Source organism: Haliotis asinina, chromosome 2, assembly GCF_037392515.1.
Source record: "Haliotis asinina isolate JCU_RB_2024 chromosome 2, JCU_Hal_asi_v2, whole genome shotgun sequence".
NCBI classification, from domain to species: Eukaryota; Metazoa; Mollusca; class Gastropoda; order Lepetellida; family Haliotidae; genus Haliotis; species Haliotis asinina.
In genome coordinates, this window is record NC_090281.1 from 60200221 (window position 1) to 60226330 (window position 26110).

At 39.9% G+C, this 26110-nt stretch overlaps 3 protein-coding genes across 4 annotated transcripts in view; all 3 read left to right on the top strand.

Annotated features, from left to right (window-relative positions):
* Positions 1-26110, top strand: part of LOC137274057 (uncharacterized) — a 36789-nt gene that overhangs the window by 5587 nt on the left and 5092 nt on the right. For both annotated transcript variants that reach the window (XM_067807034.1, XM_067807035.1), the window contains exons 2-6: positions 7319-7437; positions 23940-23966; positions 24261-24457; positions 24961-25045; positions 25690-25901. In XM_067807034.1, coding sequence (XP_067663135.1) covers positions 7345-7437; positions 23940-23966; positions 24261-24457; positions 24961-25045; positions 25690-25901 — 614 coding nt within the window. In that variant the 5' untranslated portion in view covers positions 7319-7344. The remainder of the gene's footprint in view (positions 1-7318; positions 7438-23939; positions 23967-24260; positions 24458-24960; positions 25046-25689; positions 25902-26110) is intronic.
* Positions 4832-5320, top strand: LOC137271929 (circumsporozoite protein-like). The gene has a single exon (XM_067804312.1). The coding sequence runs from the start codon at positions 4832-4834 to the stop codon at positions 5318-5320; it is 489 nt and encodes a 162-aa protein (XP_067660413.1).
* Positions 5330-5953, top strand: LOC137271930 (keratin-associated protein 4-8-like). The gene has a single exon (XM_067804313.1). It carries the CDS (start codon positions 5330-5332, stop codon positions 5951-5953), a length of 624 nt encoding a protein of 207 aa, XP_067660414.1.

The window sequence follows — 26110 nt, forward strand, 5'->3', positions numbered from 1 at the left end:
ATGAACCTGTAGTGCACTTTATATTTCTCAGAAGATGATTTCATTGCTTTATGTGCGTATCTAACATGGAGATTGGTACCCAGGTAGTCAGTCTGAACTTGTCTCAATAGGGCTACAAAAGTTCTTTGTTGTTATTATCTACAGCTGCCATACAACTATATATGCAGGTTTGGATTTCACATAGCTCTCTATATCACCAGCTCCCCGCTGTGCTATGAATCACACAAGAAGTTGTTACATCTACCAACAAGTGGCAACAGTCGTGACATTGAATACTCACACCATACTGGACTAATTATTTGTGTCAGTTTGAATTTCGGTTATGTTTCAACTGCTATGTGAGAGTGTATGGTGAAAGCTGTTTGACGTTTTGTTGATCTACATTCTTGAACCAACCTGGCTAAACAGACATAAAACAAACACTTGTAGGAAATATTACGAGAGTCATAAACCTTTTCTGAAATTAATGGCTTTACTAAATAAGCACAAACATAAATGTCACTACATTATTGGTTGGAGGAATATCCTTCAGGATTCCTGCAACAGCCACATGTTCTCTGCAATACTTCATTGGGTAACTGATTTTACACTGCTGGGCTTTCAGTTTGAATAAACACAACAAACTTTTCCACATGGCTGGTCAAGTCATCAATGAAGTAATAGTAACTCGCTTGGCTGGTCACCATGTCATCGTATCTCAGTTGTGTAGATCGATGCTGCTGTGTAGCTGGAATATTGCTGAGTACAGCGTTAAACAAGCGTTCAGCCAAACTGTTCAAAGCCATGCCATCCATAATATGACAACATGCACATGGAAGATCTCTTGATGTGCTGCAATCAAATCCTTCACATAACTGAAGTATATTCAGATTTGCTTAATTTCAAAGTGGAAATTGTCCTAGTTAGTTAATTACTCAAAGCTTTCAGACCTTTTTTAACTTTTTAATGTCAATAAATGCAAAAATATCGAAGTCAATACTTTAATGTCAAAGTGTCATGTTAAAGAAGAAAAGTCAGTGTAGACTCCTTCCCCTTGCATCTTCAATCATTGCTGGCCATAATGGCCCATTTTCTAGTCTATTTTACAGCCCCTGAACAACATAATTTTCCTACTCAAAATGATTCAAGTCTAGATTTCCTCAAGATCTCAATTCCCCATTCCACTACGGCTCCTTTTTTGACAGGATTATATGTATACTAAAGGAAAAAAGGGATCAAATGAAAGCACAAATGTTCCTTTATTTTTTTGCAGATTCTTTCACAAGCCTTGTATCGTGCAGTTTGTGAAGAAAACTGAAAAAATAGACAAATATTTGTATATATATTCAGAGACTAAGCATACCATTCATCATGTTCATCTTGCATGGTCAACACTGCAGGCTGACCCTGAGATAATGAGTGTGACCGTGACACTGGAGATGCTGTATGAGAGTACAGGTTTTCACCCCTCATTGGTGGAGTGATTAAACATTAAGCAACATGGGTTCTTTGTTCAATTTGTCTCCTACTGATAAGTCACCAAGTTCACTCCCTTAATCATCTTGTGTGGAGTTATATTGTCATGTTATCATCATGTTGTCATCATGTCTTCATCTCATCTTCATCTTGGATGGTAGTCATGTCATCATCTTACCATGTCATCATCTTGCCATATCATCATCATGTCATCATCTTGCCATGTGGTAATGTTGTTATCTTGCTATGTTGTCATCATGTCTTCATGTCATCTTCCTGTCATCTCATCATCATGTCTTCTTGTCATTATCTTGTCATAATATCATCTCATGGTGACCTTGAATTCCCTCCTTCCATGTCTACCTAACATAAGAGAGAAACAAGGTCTCTGAATTGTGGCTGCAGAACGTATTTCAGCAGTTGCTTGGAAGTCTCGAGACAAGGGACTCAGTCTGCTTGTTGACTTTTGTTAATAGTCGTCAAGAATTTGTCGAGATAAGTGTCCAACAGTTATCAGTCTGTAATTCTGCAGCTTCCACCAAACCTTCCAGGGCACTACTGTTGAACGTGGCTGTGGTTCTTCATGGCAAGTTGGCTCATTTAAATGGTGTGAACTCTGTGTCTCCAAACTTCACAAACCACTTAACTACTGGTGGAGATATGGAGGAGGTTGACAAGGAAGTCAAATACAACCTTTCCTCTACCAGTTGGTTTAAACACAAGCAAACTGTAGCACAAATGGGATTGCGCAGCATAGAGAATATGACAAGTCTTCTTATATGCGAGCGAAGCAAGCAAAGGTTGGCAACATACTTTCATCGCTTCGGATCGGAAAGTATTTTTCATGTCAAAATATAATATCGCCACCATCAAAGGTACACTCCAATTTCCTCACTTGGTTGTGCTCTCAGATTTTCTACCCCATGTTTAACAATTACTCATGTGAAATATGCTTTATTCAACATTTTAAGCGCCACACGTGGTATTGTGATCGTTCTGCGCCTCCATTACCCCTGCCAGCTTTCAGTTGAACAGAGTGATGGAACAAGAATAAGCAGAAATTAAATAAAAAGAAATACCATATTGCCTATATTTTTTATGAGCCTATTGGAGTTTTTTGTCATTTCTGTTGTTGCTATTGTTAGAATTTTCATGACCTTAATTCTGCATAAAACCACTTCTGGAGTAATGGGCGAATGATGCAGTTGAGGTAACTGTAAGTATTCCATATAGAATAATACCCTCCCATTCCTTCACTCCATTGACCCAGAAACTGGAAGGAGAAATGGAGGCGAAGAACGGTATGATATACTACGAATTGCGCTTAAAATGTTGAATAAAACATTTTTCATGTGAGTAATTACTGAACATGGGATTGGAAATGTGATAGCACAACCCAGTGAATAAATGGGTGTATACTTTTGATCGTGCCGATATTTTATTTTGACATGGAAAATTTTGTATTGTGTTTCACCTGCCAGAATAAGTGATGTGTTAGTCAGTGGACAGTCAGTGATATATCTGAGCTAGAGTTCATTATTGTACTATTGCTATCATTTTATCTAGTCATACTGTAGAAACATGAACCATGTGTGTTTAGTACATAGATTTCTTTACTGCACTGGATACTGAAACAAGAAATTTGGCTGAATCAAGTAGTGCTGGAAATTGGATGAAATTTGACAATTGACGTTTGGTTCATTACCAACAAGCAATCATAAAAAACTTGGTTAGCGACATTTTTAAGATTTCTCTATCCAGGTTGCTATTGCAGATACGTATAACATGGTGCAACTTGTTACTTTGAAATGTTGACTTTTCTGAAATTACTTTTCTGAGAATTAAACATGTTTTACGGCCCTGACAACTTTTATGATATGGTCCATTGTCAAGTTTCAAGCACTAAAACAGTAGTTCCATAATAGTTTGTGTTCGCTTTTGAGAAAATGTAATCGATTGCTTCTTCGTTTGATCACTGCAACTGATCTTCAATTATTTCAGTTAATCAGAACACCACTATCATCTACCTAGGTCTGCAAGTTCTCTGTTCCCTGATCCTGTTTCGTCAATCTCCCAATGAAATATAGATGGAGTACTCTGCCACAGCATCAGCTAGGCTGTAGTGTCTTGGATTTTACATTACCATTCCATAATTCTGGTGGTCAAGGCATCAGTGAATGCCAACACGATATACTCTGTGTGACCTACTTGTAATAGCTCATTTGGTCAACCAGCGATGACAGCTTTTATTGATTTCTTCTAATCTTCTGCTACAGCTATTTCATTCAGAAGATTGAAGAAATCAATAAGTCTGATAGGATGAGGTATTGAATCAGTTTAAGAAATCAGTTTCTGAGTCTCCTGTGCCACATCGTTCTGTCTGTTTAGGAAAGTTACAAATCTGTGTCAGATAAAGTCTTCAAGGAATGTTGGTGATGTATGAGACAGCTGTACAGAAACAATCCTCAGGGATATGAAGTCCAAAAGTTGCCTTGGTAAAAAGGTCTTATTTTGAGAAGGAATTTTTGATAAAAAGAATAAAAACTATTTTTTAGTTGATGTGGGCTATTGTGATAAGAGAGCATCGCCGATTGTAATCTGGACTTTGTACAGTCCTCTTTTTCCGGTAGTGTTTTTTACTGAGGATGTTTGTGCCATTCACCTTTTGTCCTACAGTCGTTACATATCAGTGGTGGTGATGAACAAATTGTCAGCTAAAATATGTTTTAGGAACTTGTTTCATAATTATCAAATGTTTGAGAACTGGTTGTCAAATTGATGACAGATGATTTTATGAATCGAACTGATGAATTATTATTTAATTGCTTCGTGAGATTTGCTGGTATTAAATGTTAAATTCAGGAAAATAAGGTCACATTTATCCAATTACTTTCTGGTTGTGTTTGTTGTGAAAGAACTATGTCTTATGATGGAAAGAAACCTCCCTTTGCCCATGACACAATAAGTTGTTTGTTGTGTGTGAGACGGATCAATACATGTTGTATAATCAGTTAATAACTGTCATGTACAATGCTCATTATTGTCATCTGTAACGTCAGCTGATGTAATAATCAGGAAAGTGGTTCACAGGGTCAGTTGTATCCCTGGTCAGTGTGTCAGCAACAAGTGTGATGGTCAGTGTGTCAGCAACGAGTGTTTGTGGTCAGTGTGTCAGCAACAAGTGTGATTATCAGTGTATCAGCAACAAGTGTGATGATCAGTGTGTTAGCAACAAGTCTGATGGTCAGTGTGTCAGCAACGAGTGTTTGTGGTCAGTGTGTCAGCAACAAGTGTGATGGTCAGTGTATCAGCAACAAGTGTGATGATCAGTGTGTTAGCAACAAGTCTGATGGTCAGTGTGTCAGCAACAAGTGTGATGGTCAATGTCAGCAACAAGTGTGATGGTCATTGTGTCAGCAACAAGTGTGATGGTCAGTGTGTCAGCAACAAGTCTGATGATTATTGTGTCAGCAACAAGTACGATGGTCAGTGTGTCAGCAACAAGTACGATGGTCAGTGTGTCAACAACAAGTACGATGGTCAGTGTGTCAGCAACAAGTGTGATGGTCAGTGTGTCAGCAACAAGTTTGGTGGTCAGTGTCTCAGCAACAAGTACGATGGTCAGTGTGTCAGCAACAAGTACGATGGTCAGTGTGTCAGCAACAAGTGTGATGGTCAGTGTGTCAGTAACAAGTTTGGTGGTCAGTGTCTCAGCAACAAGTTTGGTGGTCAGTGTGTCAGCAACAAGTGTGAAGGTCAGTGTGTCAGCATTAAGTATGATCAGTGTGTCAGCAACAAGTGTGATCAGTGTGTCAGCAAGAAGTGTGATGATCAGTGTATCAGCAACAAGTGTGATGATCAGTGAGTCAGCAACATGTGTGAACATCAGCGTGTCACTGTCAGCAACAAGTGTGATGGTCAGTGTGTCAGTAACAAGTGTGAAGATCAGCGTGCCACTGTCAGCAACAAGTGTGATGGTCACTTTGTCAGCCACATGTGTGATCAGAGTGTCAGCAACAAGTGTGATGGTCAGTGTGTCAGCAACAAGTGTGATCAGAGTGTCAGCAACAAGTGTGATGGTCAGTGTCTCAGCAACAAGTGTGATTATCAGTGTGTCAGCAACAAGTGTGAAGATCAGCGTGTCACTGTCAGCAACAAGTGTGATGGTCAGTGTGTCAGCCACATGTGTGATCAGAGTGTCAGCAACAAGTGTGATGGTCAGTGTGTCAGCAACAAGTGTGATCAGAGTGTCAGCAACAAGTGTGATGGTCAGTGTTTCAGCAACAAGTGTGATTATCAGTGTGTCAGCAACAAGTGTGAAGATCAGCGTGTCACTGTCAGCAACAAGTGTGATGGTCAGTGTGTCAGCAACATGTGTGATCAGAGTGTCAGCAACAAGTGTGATGATCAGTGTCTCAGCAACAAGTGTGATGATCAGTGTCTCAGCAACAAGTGTGATGGTCAGTGTGTCAGCAACAACCATGATGTGCCAGATTAGACTCCCAAGTGGATACAACAGATAAAACAGAGGATACCTAGATTCTCCTGCTCTTGTATTGCTGCACTTTTGCTGCAAGGATAATGCCACTTGAGATGATTCTGTGAATAGAATGGTTATTTGTAGATGGTCTTCTTTGACAAAAAGTCTTCCTGACATCAATGTAGTTTCCTGGATTATTGATTGAGTTTGTTTCGACAAATTGCTGGACCTGTGAGTGAGTCTCAGGAGGACTTCGGTGAAACTTCTGCATTGTTTGAGTTTGCTGGTTTACGAATCCAGCTTGATAACAGTATCAAGGTAGACTAACTTGCTGCACTGTACTATATGTCTTCATTGTTTCCATGTATATTGCTGCAAAATCCCACAGATAACAATAACATAGTCAGTGAACCATTACTCCTTGGGGCTGTAGCAGTATTTCAGAAAATGAATATTTATGCTGAACTTATGCATATAATGAAACTGCAGGCAGCATAGTGTTGGTTCTTGTTGATGAATATTCATGGACTGGTGCCAACATCTGTGCGTGTGTGTGTAGTATAGTTTCCTCTTTGGAGAGACTGCCGCCATCATGACCTAGAGCTTCCAAATGTATTACGGATCCAGATGGTGCTTGTGGATTTACCAATGAATCCTTCACCAAAATTATTACAGAATAGTGCCCAACAAGGGGTAAATGTATTCTGTTTCAAAACCTTAACAAAAATTTGACCCTTTCTGATGTAACAATGTGTTAATTTTGTTGCTTTACTCAAATTGTGCATGACTTTACAGGTGTTTATACCCCATGTTTATAGCACACTCACAGAGACAGGTCATTTGTGGAAGGGGTATGTTTTTTTGTTGGTCATTTTGTGTAACCAAGGCAACTATAATGGTTTTAATTCCCCTTGGTGTATGTGATCAGTTGCAGTTGTGGCAGAGTGGGACTTCTGGGATGCATGAATAATGCTCTCATTGTGAAGTCAGTGTTACCTCAACAGGAATTATTATCTGAGGCAGAGTCACTCATGTATATCACATGTGGAGGAGAGATCTAACACTGACCATAGTAAAACACTTACTATAGTTCCTAATCAACTGATAGTTACAATATTGCATGAAGACAACTCAAATCCTGGGTAGTTTGGGTTTACCAGAATGAACGGTGGCAAGCTCTTTGTGCCTACAAGCACATCTGTATATTTTAGTGTCTTAATGTATGCCCCTTGAATATCTTACAGATTTAAAGATAGCAAAGTATTTACTGCTGTCTGCATCAGCTTTTGTACACTCATTGGACTGAGCATGTATAACTGAGCTTGTGTAGAACCTCTCACTCACTCACTCACTCACTCACTCACTCACTGTTCTCTCCTGCAGGGTAGCGTGGGGGCCCCAGGAGTGTAATGGCTGACACTGGGTCGCCAGTAGATGGACCGCTGCCAGTTCCAGGAGAGGTCACAGAGAAGGATTTCGAGGAGCTGAAGGACAGATGCAAGGTAACCAATACAGCAGCCAACTACTGATCTCTACATATATCACTGGTGATACTGGCCTGCTATATGATGCAGTGCTATCTAAAATTTTAGTCAGAACGATATATTGACGAAGTATTGTGCACATACGCTGCGATACAATACGAATCCCGATACAAGAGTCGTGATACAACACATATCACGATACAACCCTAGCTTCATAAATTTTAACACCAACCATGAAACACCTTACTTTTAAGCAAAAGCAATTTTAGAATATTTTGTCCGCATCCACCAGTGTTGTTCAATGTTCATGCAGAAACAAGATAATTACGTTTACATATGGACTTTGTGAATGTTGATACCATGTGAGTGTTATCACAAAAGTAACACAATTTTTGATGCAAGAATTTCTCAAAAAAATACTTACTTATGAAGGGAAAATAAGTGCGCATTTATTTTAATCATCAAACAAAAGTAATTCTTGACAGAGATTGCATTTCATCAGCATTCAGAATTATTCACTGATGTATTGTGACCTATTTGAAGTATTATATCAGGATATATACCGATGTAAAACTTTGTAACAATTCATTTCATTAACGGCCCATGGATCATCACACCTCTAAGATATATACCTCATGTGAGACAGATAGACATGCTGTCTATTTAAGGTGTGTTTGGTGCTTGTAGCTGTAACAGCGGTGATACGTTCACGCAAACAATGTAACTTCAGCAGAGAATAGCTGTGAGTAGCGTGAGAACCTTGTCATGTTGGTGCTGACAGCACACAGTGACATCAGCTTCGATCCACTCTAGGGGTGACTGTTATTGGGAAGCAACTATTGTGATAGCTATAGTCTGTTGCAACCAACTATTGCAATACTATTGCAGTTGTTTTTTCTCCTTGATATGTCTCATGAATGTATAGTTTATATGAGATAAAAACAAGTTGAAGTATTTTCAGTCACCTTTAGTAACTGACAAGAAACTTGAAACCCACATCAAATAAACAGTTAAAACTAAAGCTCAGTGAATCTGCAAGTCTGCCCTCAAACATGTTGTATTTTGCACCGTGCATTTATCAACGGAAGTCAACTATTGATAGTCACACACCCGCACGCATTGATAGTTTAAAATTTTTACCATTGATTAATTTCTATCAGAGACTCAACGATGCATCATTACAGCCCCACTCCAGACATTCAATACTGTCAAATAATTTAGTAATTAAAAGTAGAAGTAGTGTTTCTGAAAACACAGTCATGAAAACAAAGAAAGATCTGTTTCTCACATAATGTGTTATATAAAAGTCTCACAACATAAAACATTTGTAACAGCACATGAAGTTCTGGTGATAGGCATCTCAACAACAGTGTCCACACATTGATTGCTGCCAGTTTTAATTGAAGATTTCTACACAGGCAGTGTTTACCTTGGTGAAGTCTTGTAAAGAATGTGATTAGAAGCCAAGGTGGTGTTCTCATTCCACCACATGGCTAGGTGTATTGATCACCTCCCTTGTAACCCCGGCCATTATTTCCCCACTGATTGTATCCAGAATGGTGTGAAAACACTTCTATATTAGTCGTCAAGTGCAGTAGAAATAGTCACCACCATGCTGGCAGTTTGTCCTGCACAGACACCTTGATCAATAAGGTATAGAATAATAAAGGGCCCTGCACTGATAAGTATTTTTTTATCTTTGCATCACTCATTTCATGCAAAGTTTTGTAAATATGAATGCAGAAAATTTTAACATCTTCCCTTTTGAAAAATAAAACAAAGACTTTGTCTATTAGAGCAATGTCTGTCATGTTATATGTTCCAGTCTAAGTAAACTTAGTCTCAAAGTATTTCGTTACACTCCACCACTGAGTCTAACAAAACCTAGTAGAAGGTCGCGTCAGGTAGCCTTTGAGCGACCATTGACCGTCCAATCAAACGTGAGATGGTTAAATAGATTTAACCAACCAGACAGCGTCTACTATTTAGGAATCAGAGGGACTTTCAAAATATTCAGGTCACTGACACAGATCTCTCCACACAAAAAATCTGCATATAACACAGTTATTTGACCTGCAATATATACACTTTGGGGTTTCTGAGCTAATATTTCCACAAGATGATATCCTTGAATATTGCCCAAAACACTATTCTCAGCGACTGTTTACTCACCGTTGTCATGGTTGTACGTACGCCCTGTGCATCACCCGGAAGCAAGAGTACGCTAAATAGCATTTGGAATCATTCGGGTAAGAACCTTTTCGAGATAGAAAGTTCAAAAGGTATGTGCGAATGTGCGAATGTGCACTTTCACGATTTGGTAAGCTGTGTTCTGATTGGTCAATCTCAAAGGTTACCTGACGCGACCTCCCATAAGGTTTTGTTAGACTCAGTAGTGGAGTGTAACAAAAAGTACTGAGGAAAAGTTTAATTAGACTGATTATATGTTCCTAAGTGCTTGTTAGTCTTAGACCTCCTCTCATCAAGTGGCCTATGAACTGCATCTCCTGGATGTCCAGTCTTGTAGAGGCATTTTTATGTTCAAGTTGAAGATCAAATGAACCATGCCTTTAATCTTTTTCATGTTAAGAGTGCTAAGCTGGAAGACTTTTGTATTACTTTAGTTGAACGGTATAAATAGACTTGCATGCAGCTTGGCACTGATAGGGTAGAGGATATAGTAATTACACTGCCTTTTGTTATTTGTGCGGGCAATGTTGGTGTGTTGGAGTCATGGTGAAATGCAGACCAATATACCGGTTGAGTAAGCGAGCGAGCGAGTGAGTGAGGTCAGTGTAGAGTGAGTGAGTGAGGTCAGTGTACAGCGAGTGAGTGTGTGAGACCAATGTGGAGTGAATGAGTAAGACCAATGTGCAGTGAATGAGTGAGTGAGAGAGACCAATGTGCAGTGAATAAGTGAGTGAGTGAAAGAGACCAATGTGCAGTGAATCAGTGAGTGATTGAGTGAGTGAGACCAATGTGCAGTGAATCAGTGTTATTGAGTGAGTGAGAGAGACCAATGTGCAGAGAATCAGTGAGTTATTGAGTGAGTGAGAGAGACCTATGTGCAGTGAATCAGTGAGTGAGTGAGTGAGTGAGTGAGAGAGACCAATGTGCAGTGAATCAGTGAGTGAGTGACAGACCAATGTTCAGTGAATCAGTGAGTGATTGAGTGAGTATTGAGACCAATGTGCAGTGAATCAGTGAGTGATTGGGTGATTGAGACAGATCAATGTGCAGTGAATCAGTGAGTGAGTGAGTGAGTGAGAGAGACCAATGTGCAGTGAATCAGTGATTGAGGTAGAGAGTAAGACCAATGTTCAGTGAGTGGATGGGTAGGTGGTATTGTGAGTGTGTGATTGAGTGAGTGGGTGATAGGATGAACGAGTGGATGGATGAATAAGTGGATGAATGAGTAGTGGGTGGGAGGGTGTTAGTGTGAATGAGTGAGTGAGTGAGACCAATGCAAATGAACAGTGACTGAATAAGTAAAGCAGAATTTTCCTGGATCATTGTGTTTTGGAGAAGCATTGAAAACAGTGGTTTCATGAAATTTTAAAACTATTTTTAATTAAGATTGCCATCTGAAGCTGAATACATGACACAGAAACTGCCACACTTGACGTGACTATCAAGTTCAGATATAAGTATATTCACTCACTATTAAATTATTTTCACATCTAGAAGTCAAATAATGCAAGAAGTAAATTCACAAACTCGATAGTAATTTTTCATCAACCTGTGTCTGTAAATGGCATAATACATGGGACACAAGGCTTAATATGTTTGGTTTAAGATTATCTGTGACAGGTGCGTGCTTGGCCATGTTTCCCTAGCGCCGTGGCAACTCTGATGAAATATCGGCTTTCTTGTCAGAGAAGCTGAGGTCAACCTTGTTGTTCTTGTTACATGGCAGAAAAATTGATTATTTCTTATAATACCAAGTTAATATTGTCAAGTAGCATCTGATGTTCAGCGTCCACCCACACGTATCTCCAGCATAGTTCTCATGTGTCCTACTTCCTGTAGGCAGTCAGTGGCACTTTCTTCGGGGCACTTCCTCTGATACAGACTTGGACCTGTTTGTACATAGGATCAAACACATAGGCTTTTAGCTGATCATTATTGGTTGTATTTTAAGTACAGCCTATATGGTCACCAGTCTATGACGTTGACACACACATTTCCCAATCATGTTCACGACATTTTCATTTGGTGAAGGGTCTGACTTCAAAGCTAGCCACTTGCTTTGTAAACAGAACAACAAAGGGTGACCATGCTCATCCTTGCATGCTGTCTGTTCTAGTTATACACTCATTATCATATAACCGATAATCTTCCAAATCTGTCACAGGTCTCTTTAGTTAACACTGATTTAACATTCATTACCATGTTGCCACATCTATCAATGAATTGGGGATAAACCTAGGATGCGTTTCTGTGTCATTTCCGTAACAAAATATGAATTGCCTCTTACAGAAATTTGGGTTTTGTGCTGTGGACACAAAATATTCAAAAGAAACTGAACAGAGTGTTCAATATTTTGGGTGTGGTGGTACTTGTTTCATTGTCTGCTGACCACATGCTCTGTACCATTGAATGTACTGGCCACTGAAAATCTGCAAGTATCCAACTTTCCCATTACAAGCCAGTAGGCCCGGCAGTCATTTTTGGATGCCACAATCTGCAAATCACAACATGAGTTTACAAACATACTGCTTGACCAGTATTAGATGAGCCACGGCCTGACAAATGACCCCAGTTTGCGTATAAGGGAACTCCAGACCATTCCATGTGAAACAAGAGGGAAACAGGTTGTCGTCTACATATTGAAAAGTTCATGTAAATCATATTTTGATTGTTATGTCATACTACTGTACACGTGTTACACAGAAGCAGCTTTGAGTTCATGCCATGGTCAGAGTGTATTGGACTTGCTTAATCCCCGATCTACCTCATGTACCTTTAGCAACCAAGTGTATTTGTCTACATTCCCTGCCCCGCCTACTTGTCACAAAGTCGTTTACTGTGTAGACTCATCTAATACATGTCAAGCAGTAAATATTCTTGATCCATTAGTTTTATCTGAATAGAAACAGACTGTTTTAGAGATGTACTTGTTTTGTTCATGTTGGCACATTGGTCTAATGGCTCAACTTTACCAGATTTATAACAGTGATTGATGCTACAAGTATACTTGTGAAAGGCAGACGTGTTAATAAAAGAGCAAGGTTCATGAGTCATTGTCCATCTATGAGTTATGTTCGATACATGTCCATTCAATCAATGAAATAAATCAAGTTAATACAGTAAAATATCATCATGTATTTATACATTGATTAAATCATTTGTTATAAAAATGATGAATTTTGTCCAAACACATTTTTTTGATAAAGTTTGGTGATATTCCTGCATACGGGCAACATGGTAGAATTCACAGAAATAGTTTGAAATTCAACTTGGTGAAGATACTATAGGTGAATTGTCTCTGAAAAGCAGGTTTATTGGCAGCCTGGCTCCTGCTGAACTCTATCACTGAAATCAGCTTCACAGGTATTGTTTTCTGTCATGGGAATAACGTGACCCATCCACTTGGACTGAGTTGTTCAATTAGTCATCTACTTCGAGGGTTTCCGATCAATCATGGCCATGTTCGGCTACTGCATAATAGGCTTTATTAGCCATGAATAACAGAGGCAGTCCCCTGAAGTGAACTTTGAGAAATCATGGTATAGTCTAACATTGGCCAGATCAATGTTGTGAGTGAGTGAGTGAGTTTAGTTTTACGCCCCTTTTAGCAATATTCCAGCAATATCATGTTGGGGGACACCAGAAAATGGGCTTCACACATTGTACCCATGTGGGGAATCGAACCCCACCACCCCATCAATGTTGTGAGTGGACCTTTTGTAGCTACCTTCAAGAAGTAACTTACATCTACCAAGATGGACAGTGGGCTGTCACATACACATGTATGGTCTCAACTAGATATACAATACAATTAAGGAAGAGTTGTCCCCATGTCCTGCCACCAGGATCTGCTTTACAAGCTTAACCACGACAAAACTGGAACATATAGCAGAAGGTAGACACTTGCTTGTCTTTCACTTATCACTGATCAATATGAATGTGGTGCTAATTACTGGCATACACAGTACAATTACAGAAGAGTTGCCCCCATCTCCTGCCACCAGGATTTGCTGAACTAGCTAAACCAGAATAAAGATGGAATACAGTGTACAAGGTGGACATGGTCTTTCACAGATCAATGATCACTGAATGTCATCGTGGGTCTAATTACAGGCATCAACAATATTAGTGTAAATCTGTGAGTGAGTGAGTTTAGTTTTACGCCACACTCAGCAAATTCCAGCTATAAGGCGGTGGTTTGTAAATAATCGTGTGTGGACCAGACAATCCATTGATCAACAGCATGAGCATCAATATGCACAACTGTGAACCAACGACATGAGTCAACCAAGTCAGCAAGCCTCAGACCACCCGATCCCGTCAGTTGCCTCTTATGACAAGCATTGACACCTTTCATGGCAAGCATGGGTTGCCGAAGGCCTATTCTACCCCGGATTTTCATGGGTCTGTGTAAATCTGTGAATGCTGGAGGCCAACATACACCCACGTATCATTCTCCGCAGACACTTGATCATGGTACTTGTAATTGACTTGTTAATGCCCTGACATGTTCTGTCAGGCTGTGCTGTTGATAACATGCCACAAACATTGGACCTCCGGCCCCAGTGATTTACAGGCCACAAGGTTGGGGGCATCGATTTATCCCCTGGCCTGCTTGATTTACTGCTGGGAGGGGGATTGCAAGAATACAGATAGATTTACGCAATTGGATTCAGAGATATTTGTAGATGAACTGGTGAGACTGAGTGGGTGATAATGGTGATTGCATAAGTAATGGGAGGTGCATTACAGGAAGTAGTGCTGACTGAGGCAGGATGTAAATTACTGGGGTTAAGTGTATTGTTTAAATAGCTCAAATGGTGGATATCAGTGGCACTTATATGATTATTACACTTCACTCTGGGGAATTCAAGTATAGAAAACTTCAGTGGGTGTATGGTGGTAGTGGACATAAAATGGTTTAATGGAAATGGGGTCAGGAGAGATGCTTGTCTCTCATCAAGGAGCCAGGACAGATCAGATCCACTGTACACCTTGCTTGTCTCACCTTAAGCAGTCATGATACATCAGATCCACTGTACACCTTGCTTGTCTCACATTTAGGAGTCATGATACATCAGATCCACTGTACACCTTGTCTGTCTCCCCTTTAGGAGTCATGATACATCAGATCCACCTCATACCTTGTCTGTCTCACCTTGAGATGTCAGAGATTGTTGTCTCCCCAACATGAACTGTCCTGTAAGTCTGACCATCCAAGAATGAGGTGTGTAGATTGTTCTCTCTGATGTTCCACCCTCTCCCCCTATTCCTCTCCTCCTTTGTGCTGAGGAGTATTGATTCATGTGTTTTTACATTACTGTGATTTATTCCAATAATTGAACTGGAAAGTATAGTGAAGTGTGCACATTTCTCTTTTGTTGAGGTTTCGCAGAAAAAAGAGATGGGTATTCAAGCTGTGTGTAAAGAATTACAGTTAGAACAAAGCATGATGTATTGCTGGTTAGTAGATCAATATTCAAGTGGTATCTGGAGAGGATCCATTAAGGCAATCATACATGAAACTGTCATTAATGATCCACTGGGCGTTCTTTCAGAATGTGGTAACCATAGTTACAGTTGCGTATATATCTTCACAGGTCAAGGACAGTTTGTCAAAAATGAAAGCCCTGACTATCTGAAGTTTACTGAGAAATCAATTCTGAAATGCTTGGCTTGAGAACATGTACATGTTATTTAGGGATACACTATTTTGGCAAGGTATTCCCAGCCATTTGTTCCAACCTGTTTCTTTATATATATGAATCAGAATTTCTCATCTTGATTGATCAAGTTAAAGCAAGTCAGTTTTGCCATGAAGTTTTACTTCAGTTTCAAGTATGTCAGTGATCTTATATAATTCAGTAGTAGTCGCATTGTTTGTGTACCATATCCAAAATGATGACACTGATATCTCAATATCTGTCACTAGATCATCTGGTTCAGACTTAATGGTGTACAGGCTGCTTTCTTACTTCCAGTATATTGTTGAACACAGCGTTGAAAACAGCCATATGCAAAATGGGATCTCATGGGTTCAGATTTTCTTGTGGAGGAGACCCATGAAGATCTGTTTTAGAATTTGTCTTCAGTAGCTCACTCACCCACTCACTCACTCACCTGTGAAGGTCCCGGGGTAGAATAGGCCTTCGGCAACCTATGCTTGCCATAAAAGGCGACTATACTTGTTGTAAGAGTTGACTAATGGGATCAGGTAATCAGGCTCGCTGTCTTGGTTGACACATGTCATATCCCAGTTTTGTGTAGATTGATGCTCGTGTTGTTAACCACAGGATTGTCTGGTCCTGGTCATTTACAGATCACTGCCAAATAACTGGAATATTGCTGAGTGAGGCGTAAAACTGAACTCACTCATTCTCTCTTTTCATGAGTAGAATGTCAACAGCTCCACTTTCGGATATTTGCTTAATCTGGACATTCGTGTTTCCAGTGATAAGAAAATATTTGTGTCACTCATTGTTACTTAATTGTTTTTTAGAGGTGCAATGTCATTTGAGTGGAAATGTTTTCTGTTCTTGCTTTATTACAATAATAATAATAATAATTAATAATAATAATTGATTTGTATAGTGCCTTCCTTCCGGGTTTTGCTGCTCTGTGGCGCTTCTGATGAGGGTGTGGGAGCCCTTACAGGAATGCTTTATCACCTATTTTGCTGTTTGTGTGTGGTATTGTGAGAAGGTCATTTTCTGCTGAATGTAGGAAGCGCCTCGGACAACACTTGTGAACTAAATTTCAATACAGTGGTTCAGTGTTACTGTGCAATGCTTTGTACGTCAAGGCGAGGCTCTTGTAGTGTGTATGCTGCTTGATAGGGAGCCAGTGTAAAGTGCTGAGCACTGGAGTGATGTGGGCGATCTTTTTGCTACTTGTGATGACTCATTATTCTGAATCCATCGGAGATGTTGCACTGCAGCAGCCCTGTGGATCAGTGAGTTGCATTAGTCCAGAAAGGAAGTTATGTAACAGCGTGTCAATAACTTTGCAGTGTCTTCATTTAGGTACTTACTGATCTTCCCATTGCTTCTCAGGTGACAGGATGCAGATTTAGTGACAGAAAGTACCTGTTTGTTAGAGGACTTTGTTCTGTCAAAGATAAGAGCAAGGTTTTTAACATGTCAACTGGAGCAACAACAGAGTTATTAACCACAATTGGTGTCATGGATGCCTTGGTCCGGTGTTTGCATCTACCAAAAACAATGAATTCTGTCTTGTCTGAATTGAATTTCAGATAGCTAGCAGATATCTATTCCTGCACATCTTTGATACAGAGCTGATGCCAGAGAGAGAAGTACGAATTTAGACTTGATTGTCATATGTGTATACATGAAACTGAAGGTTTTGTTGATGGAAAATATTTGCTAAGGGTTATATATAGTTGAGGAACAGAACTGGCCTAAGGATGGATCCCTGGGGCATGCCACAGTTTAGAGATGACTGATTTGAGAAATCGGAGAAAAGTTTGACAAACATGGATCAATTAGACAGACATGATGTTAATCATGTCAAGGCCATTTCATAAATACCCCTTGATTTTTTCATTCTTCTAAGCAAAATAGAGTGATCAACAGTGCTGAACGCTGCAAACAGATCAAGGATCACAGGAGGCATACCTGCTGTTGATCCATTGCTCTGTGAATGTCGTTGTGCACGTGTGGGGTGAATGTCGAAGTGTAAGATGTCTGCATTCATAAGTAAGTACGTTTTTGTAAAAGTTTAATAGGCAACAACCAGGAAATTGGTTCTTTGTAAAATGATAAATAAATACTCATTGTCAATGTGGGTGAAGACTTATTGCAGGTTCTACTTGACATTTTGCGTTAGCTTTTCATCAATATCTGAGATAAAGTGGTTAGACAAAATTGTTGGTGAGTTTTCGGAAAACTAGAGTCAGACTGAAGACTATTAGGCAGTACAACAAGCAACTTATTTGTGTGTTTTTTGTATGCATAGTTACTGGGGTATTAATAACCCATGACCATTCCATCACAACCTCCATCAGTATTGCAGAAATTCTGCCATTGTCACTGGGACATGTCGTACATTTGACAGGAGCTGCAGCCCGTTAGACCTCATACCCATTGGGGTCCTGGGGCAGACTGGATCTTCAGCAGCCTGTGCAGGCTGACCTGCTGGATCAGGTGGTCAGGATTGGTGACTCTGTTTGTTGGGTATTGATTCCAGTATGCAATAATGAAGTTGTTTATCATTGACAACCTGAATATGACTCAGGTTATCAACCCAAGCAATCAGTCGTTAGAAGAAATGCATGGTACTCTTAATTAATATTTAAGTCACCTTTTCTCATAGCAAGCCCTTCAATGTGTGTGACGTTTACACGTAGCTCTTGAACACGCATGTAATAATCTGGTTTGCTAGTAATCAAAGTGCATGAGTGAAAGAACGAGAATCAGTGTGAATCAGTATGTTTTGAATGCAGGTTAATATCAGTTAGAAAGTCAGTGGTTTAGGGAACACATGCTGCTCAGTTAATCTCAAACAGTTCACTATGTGTGGACGCTCCAGAACAGAGAGTGAGTGAATCTAGAAGCACTTTGAATGCCACTTGTTGCAGCTATAATAATGTAGGTCCTGAGTTGTGTACCTAGAGTTTGGCACAAACAAACCAATAATCACAAATAAGGCAAGTCTGGAGTTTGAACCCACAATCCTGGATTCTGGTCCATTTGAGTCATACATTGTCGACAACGTATTGTGACATGTTTGCTGATTTAGTCATCAAGGCGGGTGCTAGATAGGAGGTTATAGATCATACTTCTGTCTAACTTCCAGTGAAATGAAATACAGGCAGTAGAGAGTTTCAGTACTCTAAACAGAAAATTGTGCAACCATGTTGTCTGTATGAAGGAATTACACACTCCACTGCACCACCAAACATCAGTTGTGACCAACATGGCTGAACAGATGAGATCAATTAGCAATTATTGCTGCAATTTGTCCAATTCCCAATGGACAGAAACATATCTTCACAGCTGATGGCAATAGCAGTGTTGTCAAGTGGTAATGATACTAGTATACTGTGGAAGGGCCCAGTTTTATTGCTTATCAGCACCTATTTTGGATAAATAATACTTGGATGAATAGTACATGTCACAGATGACAGGCCCTAATGATGGATATTCAATATTTGTGTCTATTTATGCATTGTCAGGATAATTAATATGTTGTTGAATGTAATGAACTCTGCATGTAAATGCAGCAGTTCCTGAAGCGCGTTTCACACAGTGGTCTGAGAATGTTGAATCTGAGACTGGAACATAAACCTAAATTGTGCTTCTCACTATATAATGGGTCATGTCTTGTTTTCTCAGAATAACAGCACGAGAGGTTTTTGTTTTGGAGGAATAGGTTTTACTTTTCTCTAGAAAGACCTCTTCCCAGGATTTACTTTTTGTTAGTAAGACCACTTCCCAGATTATACTTTTCCTAACTTTATAGGCACATCAACATTCAAATGTGTTTTTGTAAGTTATTGAGGAAAGGGTTAAAGCTGGATATTTTGTGTGATGTGAACTTACAAATGGTCTGCTTGAACATGGGGAAATGTATACCATACATTCTGGCATGTCATGTGAGCTATATGTGAGTTATTGGTTAGTGTGTGCAATCTGTGCATGTGTATGTACAAGTTTGAGTTGTTGCTGTTTCTATAGTGCTAGCCCAATGAGATGCCATGCCACAGTTTCACATGCTCATCTGAAGACCTGAATCCGATTCCGCTCATGGGTACATTGTTGGAAGCCTGTTTCTGGTGTCCATGCTGTTACATTGCTGGAATATTGTTAGAACTGGCTTAAAATTTAACTCACTCACTGTATTCTGACGCAGTCAACCGGTTTTGTTTTATCCTTCAGTCCAGAGACAGATTAACAAACAGCACCATCGTTATGCCTCTTGGTTTGACAAGGATGGGGAGGAACTCACTCTGGCCACTGTTACCCCTCAGGCCATTTAGATACAGTGTATCTGTCAGACACTTGGAGGGGTAGCTGTTTTCACACTTACTGTGCATGGAGATAATATATTTCTGTCAAAGCATATTCTGCCACTCATCTCTGTAGGGAAACAAGGACATCACTGTCAGGGATGTTTAGTGCACAAGATCTAAATAATTAACAACAATTACTCTGTTAGCAGAGTGCACTGTCAGAAAAATCGCAAGGACTGGGATGTGCCGAATTCCAAGCTCAGGCATAATCAAGTGATGGGAACTGAATTCAAGCTCATGGTCAACCCTGGACATGGAGTGAGGTTACCAGACTGACTATCACTGTACACACACGGAGAGCAGTGGATAATTTTTGTCCTTTTTTTTTGTTTATTTATCAAAGTACATGTTGATATAGTACATTGCATGGAGCATTCTGCAGGATGATGGTGTCCTTCATTCGCTATCATATCAGGTTATATAACACATCGTACAAGCCCTCCTCATCCTCCTTTTGTTGATCTTAATACGTTGTACATAATATCAATGTATAGTACATTGAACAAGACTTCAGACAGAGCATCTTGCTGTCCTTTTAGTTCTAAACATAATACATTGAACATAACATCATATACAACATTATTGTCAACATCGTACAAGCATCATCATCATCATCATCATCATCATCATCATCAGGGCAGTGGATAATGGTGGACAGATGATTCTGCCCTGGGCATGTGGACATTGGATGGATGGACATGGGACTTGTGGACATTGGATGTATGGACGTGGGACATGTGGACATTCGTTGTATGGACGTGGGACATGTGGACATTGGATGTATGGACATATGACTTGTGGACATTGGATGTATGGACGTGGGACGTGTGGACATTGGATGTATGGACATGTGACTTGTGGACATTGAATGTATGGACATGTGACTTGTGGACATTGGATGTATGGACATGTGACTTGTGGACATTGGATGTATGGACATGTGACTTGTGGACATTGGATGTATGGACGTGGGACGTGTGGACATTGGATGTATGGACGTGGGACGTGTGGACATTGGATGTATGGACATGGGACGTGTGGACATTGGATGTATGGACGTGGGACGTGTGGACATTGGATGTATGGACGTGGGTTGTGTGGACATTGGATGTATGGACATGGGACGTGTGGACATTGGATGTATGGACATGGGACATGTGGACATTGGATGTATGGACGTGCGACGTGTGGACATTGGATGTATGGACGTGGGATGTGTGGACATTGGATGTATGGACATGGGACGTGTGGACATTGGATGTATGGACATGGGACGTGTGGACATTGGATGTATGGACATGGGACGTGTGGACATTGAATGTATGGACATGTGACTTGTGGACATTGGATGTATGGACATGTGACTTGTGGACATTGGATGTACGGACATGGGACGTGTGGACATTGGATGTATGGACGTGGGGCGTGTGGACATTGGATGTATGGACGCTGGGCGTGTGGACATGATATGAAACATGTGGACATAAAACGTGTTGACATGAGATGTATGGACATGATTACCGATGAAGACTGGGGAGAGATTAAAGTTTGATGTGTCACAATACAGATATACGTAATTAATTTGATTTTGTCATGTGTTGGCTGACAATATACCAGACCAGGGTGATGAGGATTAAAGGGGCACTGATGCGGAGCAATTTCCGTGGACTGGTGTAAACCTTTGTTATTGTTTTTCTCCCGTGAGTACCCAGATGATATCCCAGAATTCGTGACTGGTTCGTGACCTCTGCTGCGCAGTCCGTATGCGCAACTAAGATGAAGTCATTTTTACTTCATTACAAATGTATTTTTTAAAACAAACGAAACACTTTGAAGGTTAATCATCTGCCAGTGGTAGAATTGGTAAAAAACTATTAGGACGGAAAAATAACGAACCCAATGTACGTCTATATATTTTGTCTCATAACCCTAAGTAGTTTATTGTCATATTTTTATGATTTTGAAAATTAATTAAAGAACACAATGTCTGCTTATATTTATAGTAAATTTCTAACATGACAGCAACATTTATACGTTGTATAGATTGCCAATGAATATCCTATTTCACACGCATACGCGATCTAGTGTGTGTTTTCTGTCATATAGATTCTGCTAATTGCTACAACAAATAAATTAAAACAAAATGCAAATAATGAATGTAAAACAGACTAATTTTATAGCAACAATGTCAGGCTACTACCTTGTGCAGGAATGTGTCCATCAATATCCACATAAAAGAAATCGTATTCCATTTATCTGCAGCTGGTAAATAATCCTGCTCTGTGTCATGTGTCTTACAACAGTCTAATTTCCGAAAAAGTAACACATCGTTTCACGTCTTTCACACTGGTGAAAACCTGATAAACCTCTCATTGGTCACCCAAGATAGCACACCTGGCAACTAATTATATGATGTCCGCCATTCTAAGTAATTTAGTTAACCAATAATGAGCAATCAATCAATCAACGCAAGGGTGGTTAATTCTTTGAAGGGAGGATGTTGTTTTTACGCTCGCACTTTACGACAGGGTGTAGTCAGTATAAATTAGCGCATCTACACACACTGCTATAATGTTGAGTATTTACTCCAGACAGAAGAAATGCCAAATGGGAGCCTTTGTTGAGTAACCAAAGGGGTGTTACTATTAATTATACCTGTTATAAATTCATTAACTGACCATCCAGAGAATGATGGCAAATAACACGTGTAGGTTTACACCATCAAACACAAGTTACAGCAAGGAAGATGTAATCTCTGTGTCGCATGCAGCCTGAAACACTTATGGGTCGAAAACTTTTTTGAGGATACCAACGAAACTTCGTTACTTAAGGAATACATACAGGCATTTGCTGTGTACTTGGGTAAGTAGGTGTAATAAGGGGTTTTTTTGTATTTACGTCAGAAAATTTTCAGATTTCTCTACCAAAGGCAAAGTCATTGGGTTTTTTTGTTTACGAATTCAAAGACATCAATTGAGTGTTTTCATTATCATAAATAATAAACCAGGGTAGCTACCATAGCTACCAAAATTTACGTATGATATTTGCTATCACAGGTGAACCAACACTCAAAATTATCTAAATAAAAAGCTTTGCAATCTTTCGGACTGAAACAAATGGCTTACTACGTGACTGTAGACATCATATTTTCACGTAACATGATTAAATATCGAGGTTAAAAACACTGAAATAGGATCAAATTGGATCAATCACTATACCATCCAAGCATCCGAAAGAAACAACACTGCTGGGATATTTTGTTACGATCAGACAAGGAGTACCATGGATATTTTTAAATAATGGCATATGATGGGCATCTGGCCTCCTGACTGTTTAGGTGAAGAAATTCTGCTAATATGGACAGGAGCCCAGTTGCTTTGTCCGTCCTGGTCGATTGAGCGGGTGCTGACCAATTTGCAGTTTGTTTTCGTAATTAGACCGTTGGCAAGAAACATTTTTCGCTCCGGATCAGTGCCCCTTTAACAACATTAGTATTCTATTGACGATGGCATGTAGATGATGGAGACACATATAATTAGAATTTGAAATAAACTGAATCATATATTGGTTGCTTTGACATTTTTCCATTGTTCGTGTCGTGGTAGCCAAGCAGGTAGAGTACTCACTGATCACCTGGGAGATCTGGGTTCATTCTTCCTGTTGTGCATTCATGACAGCAATAAATGTTTGGTTTGAGGGAAATTCTGTCACATATGTTTATTTTTTAACCTTTGGGTACCCAGTATATAGGCAATGTATCCTGTGAAAATATGAGCTAGAACCGATCATCAGTAACTCAGCCTTGCCATAAGAGGCAAACAAGTGGATTGCTTTCATATACCTCAAAATACAGCTGTGTGTGGTGTGTTTGACAGCAATCCAAACAAAAAATCTGCTGGTTGCTGTGTGAAGTGGAATCTGTTACGTACCATGACTGTTAGATCAATGTCTGGTGATCCTGGAATATTTCATGTGATATGGTATCGTGTGTTCTAGCAGGTTTTGGTGTGAGAACTCACAAGAATAAATATACCTCCATTATTTGATAATGTTCAAAGATGGGTAATTGTATGTAATATTCATATTCTGAGCTGTCTGTCATAACAGACTTCCTGCAGGAAATAACCATTTGCCAAATATGTTGGAAATGGGACAGGGATGGTGGCCAGAAGTACAATTATTGTCTTTGGTACTCAGTATGAAATTTCTAATTAATGCTCCCAAGGGATTCCTGTGTATACTCATGTAACACTAACCATTTGTACCTTGTTTCAGTGTCTTCTTCTTATTTTGTTTTCAGATTCTGTTTGAAGCAGATCCTTCACAGGTCAGTATAATCCTTTACCTGTTCCAGTTAATCGTCCATTGCAGGTGTCCACCTTACTGGAGTCCTTTACATTCACCATACCCTGATCTTTTGTATATACATCTTACTGTAATTTTTTCCCTCTACTAAGCCTGTAGATACTTTATGTCTGCCCAGCAGTATATTATTTATAAAGAAATCTATTTATGTTTAAGTCATTCTGTAAATATTTTTGGTCTGATGCGTTGTTGAATATGGTGTCCTGTGATGTGTAGTTTACCAGGAGACAAGTGTCTTACTCTCATGTTTTCACAGGCACACACAGACTCGTCACTGCGACGTTTCCTGAAAGCTTTTGGCGATGTTGATGTTGCATTCAAGCAGTTGTTGAAGTGCAACAAGTGGCGCCGAGAGTTTGGAGTGGCAAGTCTGACACCAGAGGATGAAGATGTCATGAATGAACTTGCTACAGGCAAAGTTCACATCCTGCGGCAGCGAGATTGCAAGGGGAGGTAAGCAGCTTCCGTTGTCAGTAATGGTGGGTCATCACTTCAGCAGAGATACTGGGTGATAATTTTGAAGTTTGAAGTTTGGAAGATTGACAGATAAAATAAGTATTTCCTGGTTAGAATGAACTGATGAAAGTGACACAAGAAGTTGTGTGAAAAAAACAAGGAATAGTTTCATCAGGTTTCTGAAAAACCATGCCCATGTTTTGTTCTATGTAACCATGGTAACAGAATACGCATTGCTTTTTTGAATCATTATTAGTGATATCACTTCCCAACTGTTATCAGTGTGTAGCATGTGTGATATGTTATGGATGCAGGGTTGCTTCCCTTCGAAATGTCAGGAACTGATTATTTTGGGTGTGAATAGCAGATTTGCCCTAAGTATTTCAGTCTGTATTGTCGGCAGTCAGAGAGCTTGTGTTCTGTTTCAGACTCTGAGTATCAGAGTGACATGTGTTGTGTTTCAGACACTGGGTTTCAGAGTGACATGTGTTGTGTTTCAGACCTGTGGTGTATGTGGCCGCCAGGAAGCACAATGTCTATGAGAGGGACCTTGACAAGTTTACCAAGTTCATCGTCTATATACTGGTATGTATGTAGTGTCATGTAGACTCCAGTATGCTATATCAGACAAGGATTTGCTCCAGATGACTAAAACAGATGTGGTCATGCATACGCCTGACTAATCAATAATCATTTACAGCTTTCGAGGTCTGAGAAAAGTTATATGACATGTTGAGGACATCTGTGACATAACTGGTGTCCATTGCAATCCCCTGTTTTAACTACAACCATATGTTCCCGTGTCTAGTTTGGTTAACAGTTGACTTAGCTGTGCAGGAGTTTGTAACAGGTGCCCTGGTGTGTCAGGTTACACCAGGTCTTTGCTTGATTGTGATTCTATGTCTGTGTAGTATCTGCTTGGTGTCTCACTTGGTTGATAAGGTCATCTTCCCCAACAAAGTGGAACATGGCTTATATTACCTTTAGTGATACCTTACTAAATATACTGAAGTCACCAGTGTTAAGTTGTGAGTGAGTGAGTGAGTGAGTTTAGGTTTATGCAGCATTAAGCAATATTGCAGCAATAATCCGGTGGGGCCCACAAGAATTGGGCTTCACACATTGTACCCATGTGATGAGTCAAACATGGGTCTTTGGCATGATGAGGAAATGCTTTAACCTTTGTGCTGGATTATTGTTGACTGCAATGACAATACGTTTGTTTCCAGGAAACGGCTTGTAAGAAATGTAATGAAGATGTGATTGACAGTCTGTGCATCATCTTCGACCTGAAGGGCTTCACCCTCAGCTGCATGGACTACCAATTCATCAAGAACCTCATCTGGCTCCTCAGCAAGAACTACCCTGAGCGTCTGGGCGTCTGCCTCATCATCAACTCACCCATGATGTTCTCAGGATGCTGGACTGCTATACGACCCTGGTAGGTAACATGTTGCTATGGCAACAGTCATATGACCTAATTGACCTTTGTATGTAATGCGTTTCAGTGGCACCAGTCAACTCTGGTGTGTACTGTATTCTATGTCAGTAATCACATGGCCTGTAGGAACCTGTTGTGTAATTTTTTGCAACAATCACACAATCTTTCACAAACTGTATTTAACATGTTGCTGAGGAAACAGTCTCATG

Excerpts from the sequence above, each read along its gene's own strand:
- LOC137271930 (XM_067804313.1), top strand. The coding sequence starts at position 5,330 with ATGTGTGAACATCAGCGTGTCACTGTCAGCAACAAGTGTGATGGTCAG.
- LOC137271929 (XM_067804312.1), top strand. The coding sequence starts at position 4,832 with ATGGTCAATGTCAGCAACAAGTGTGATGGTCATTGTGTCAGCAACAAG.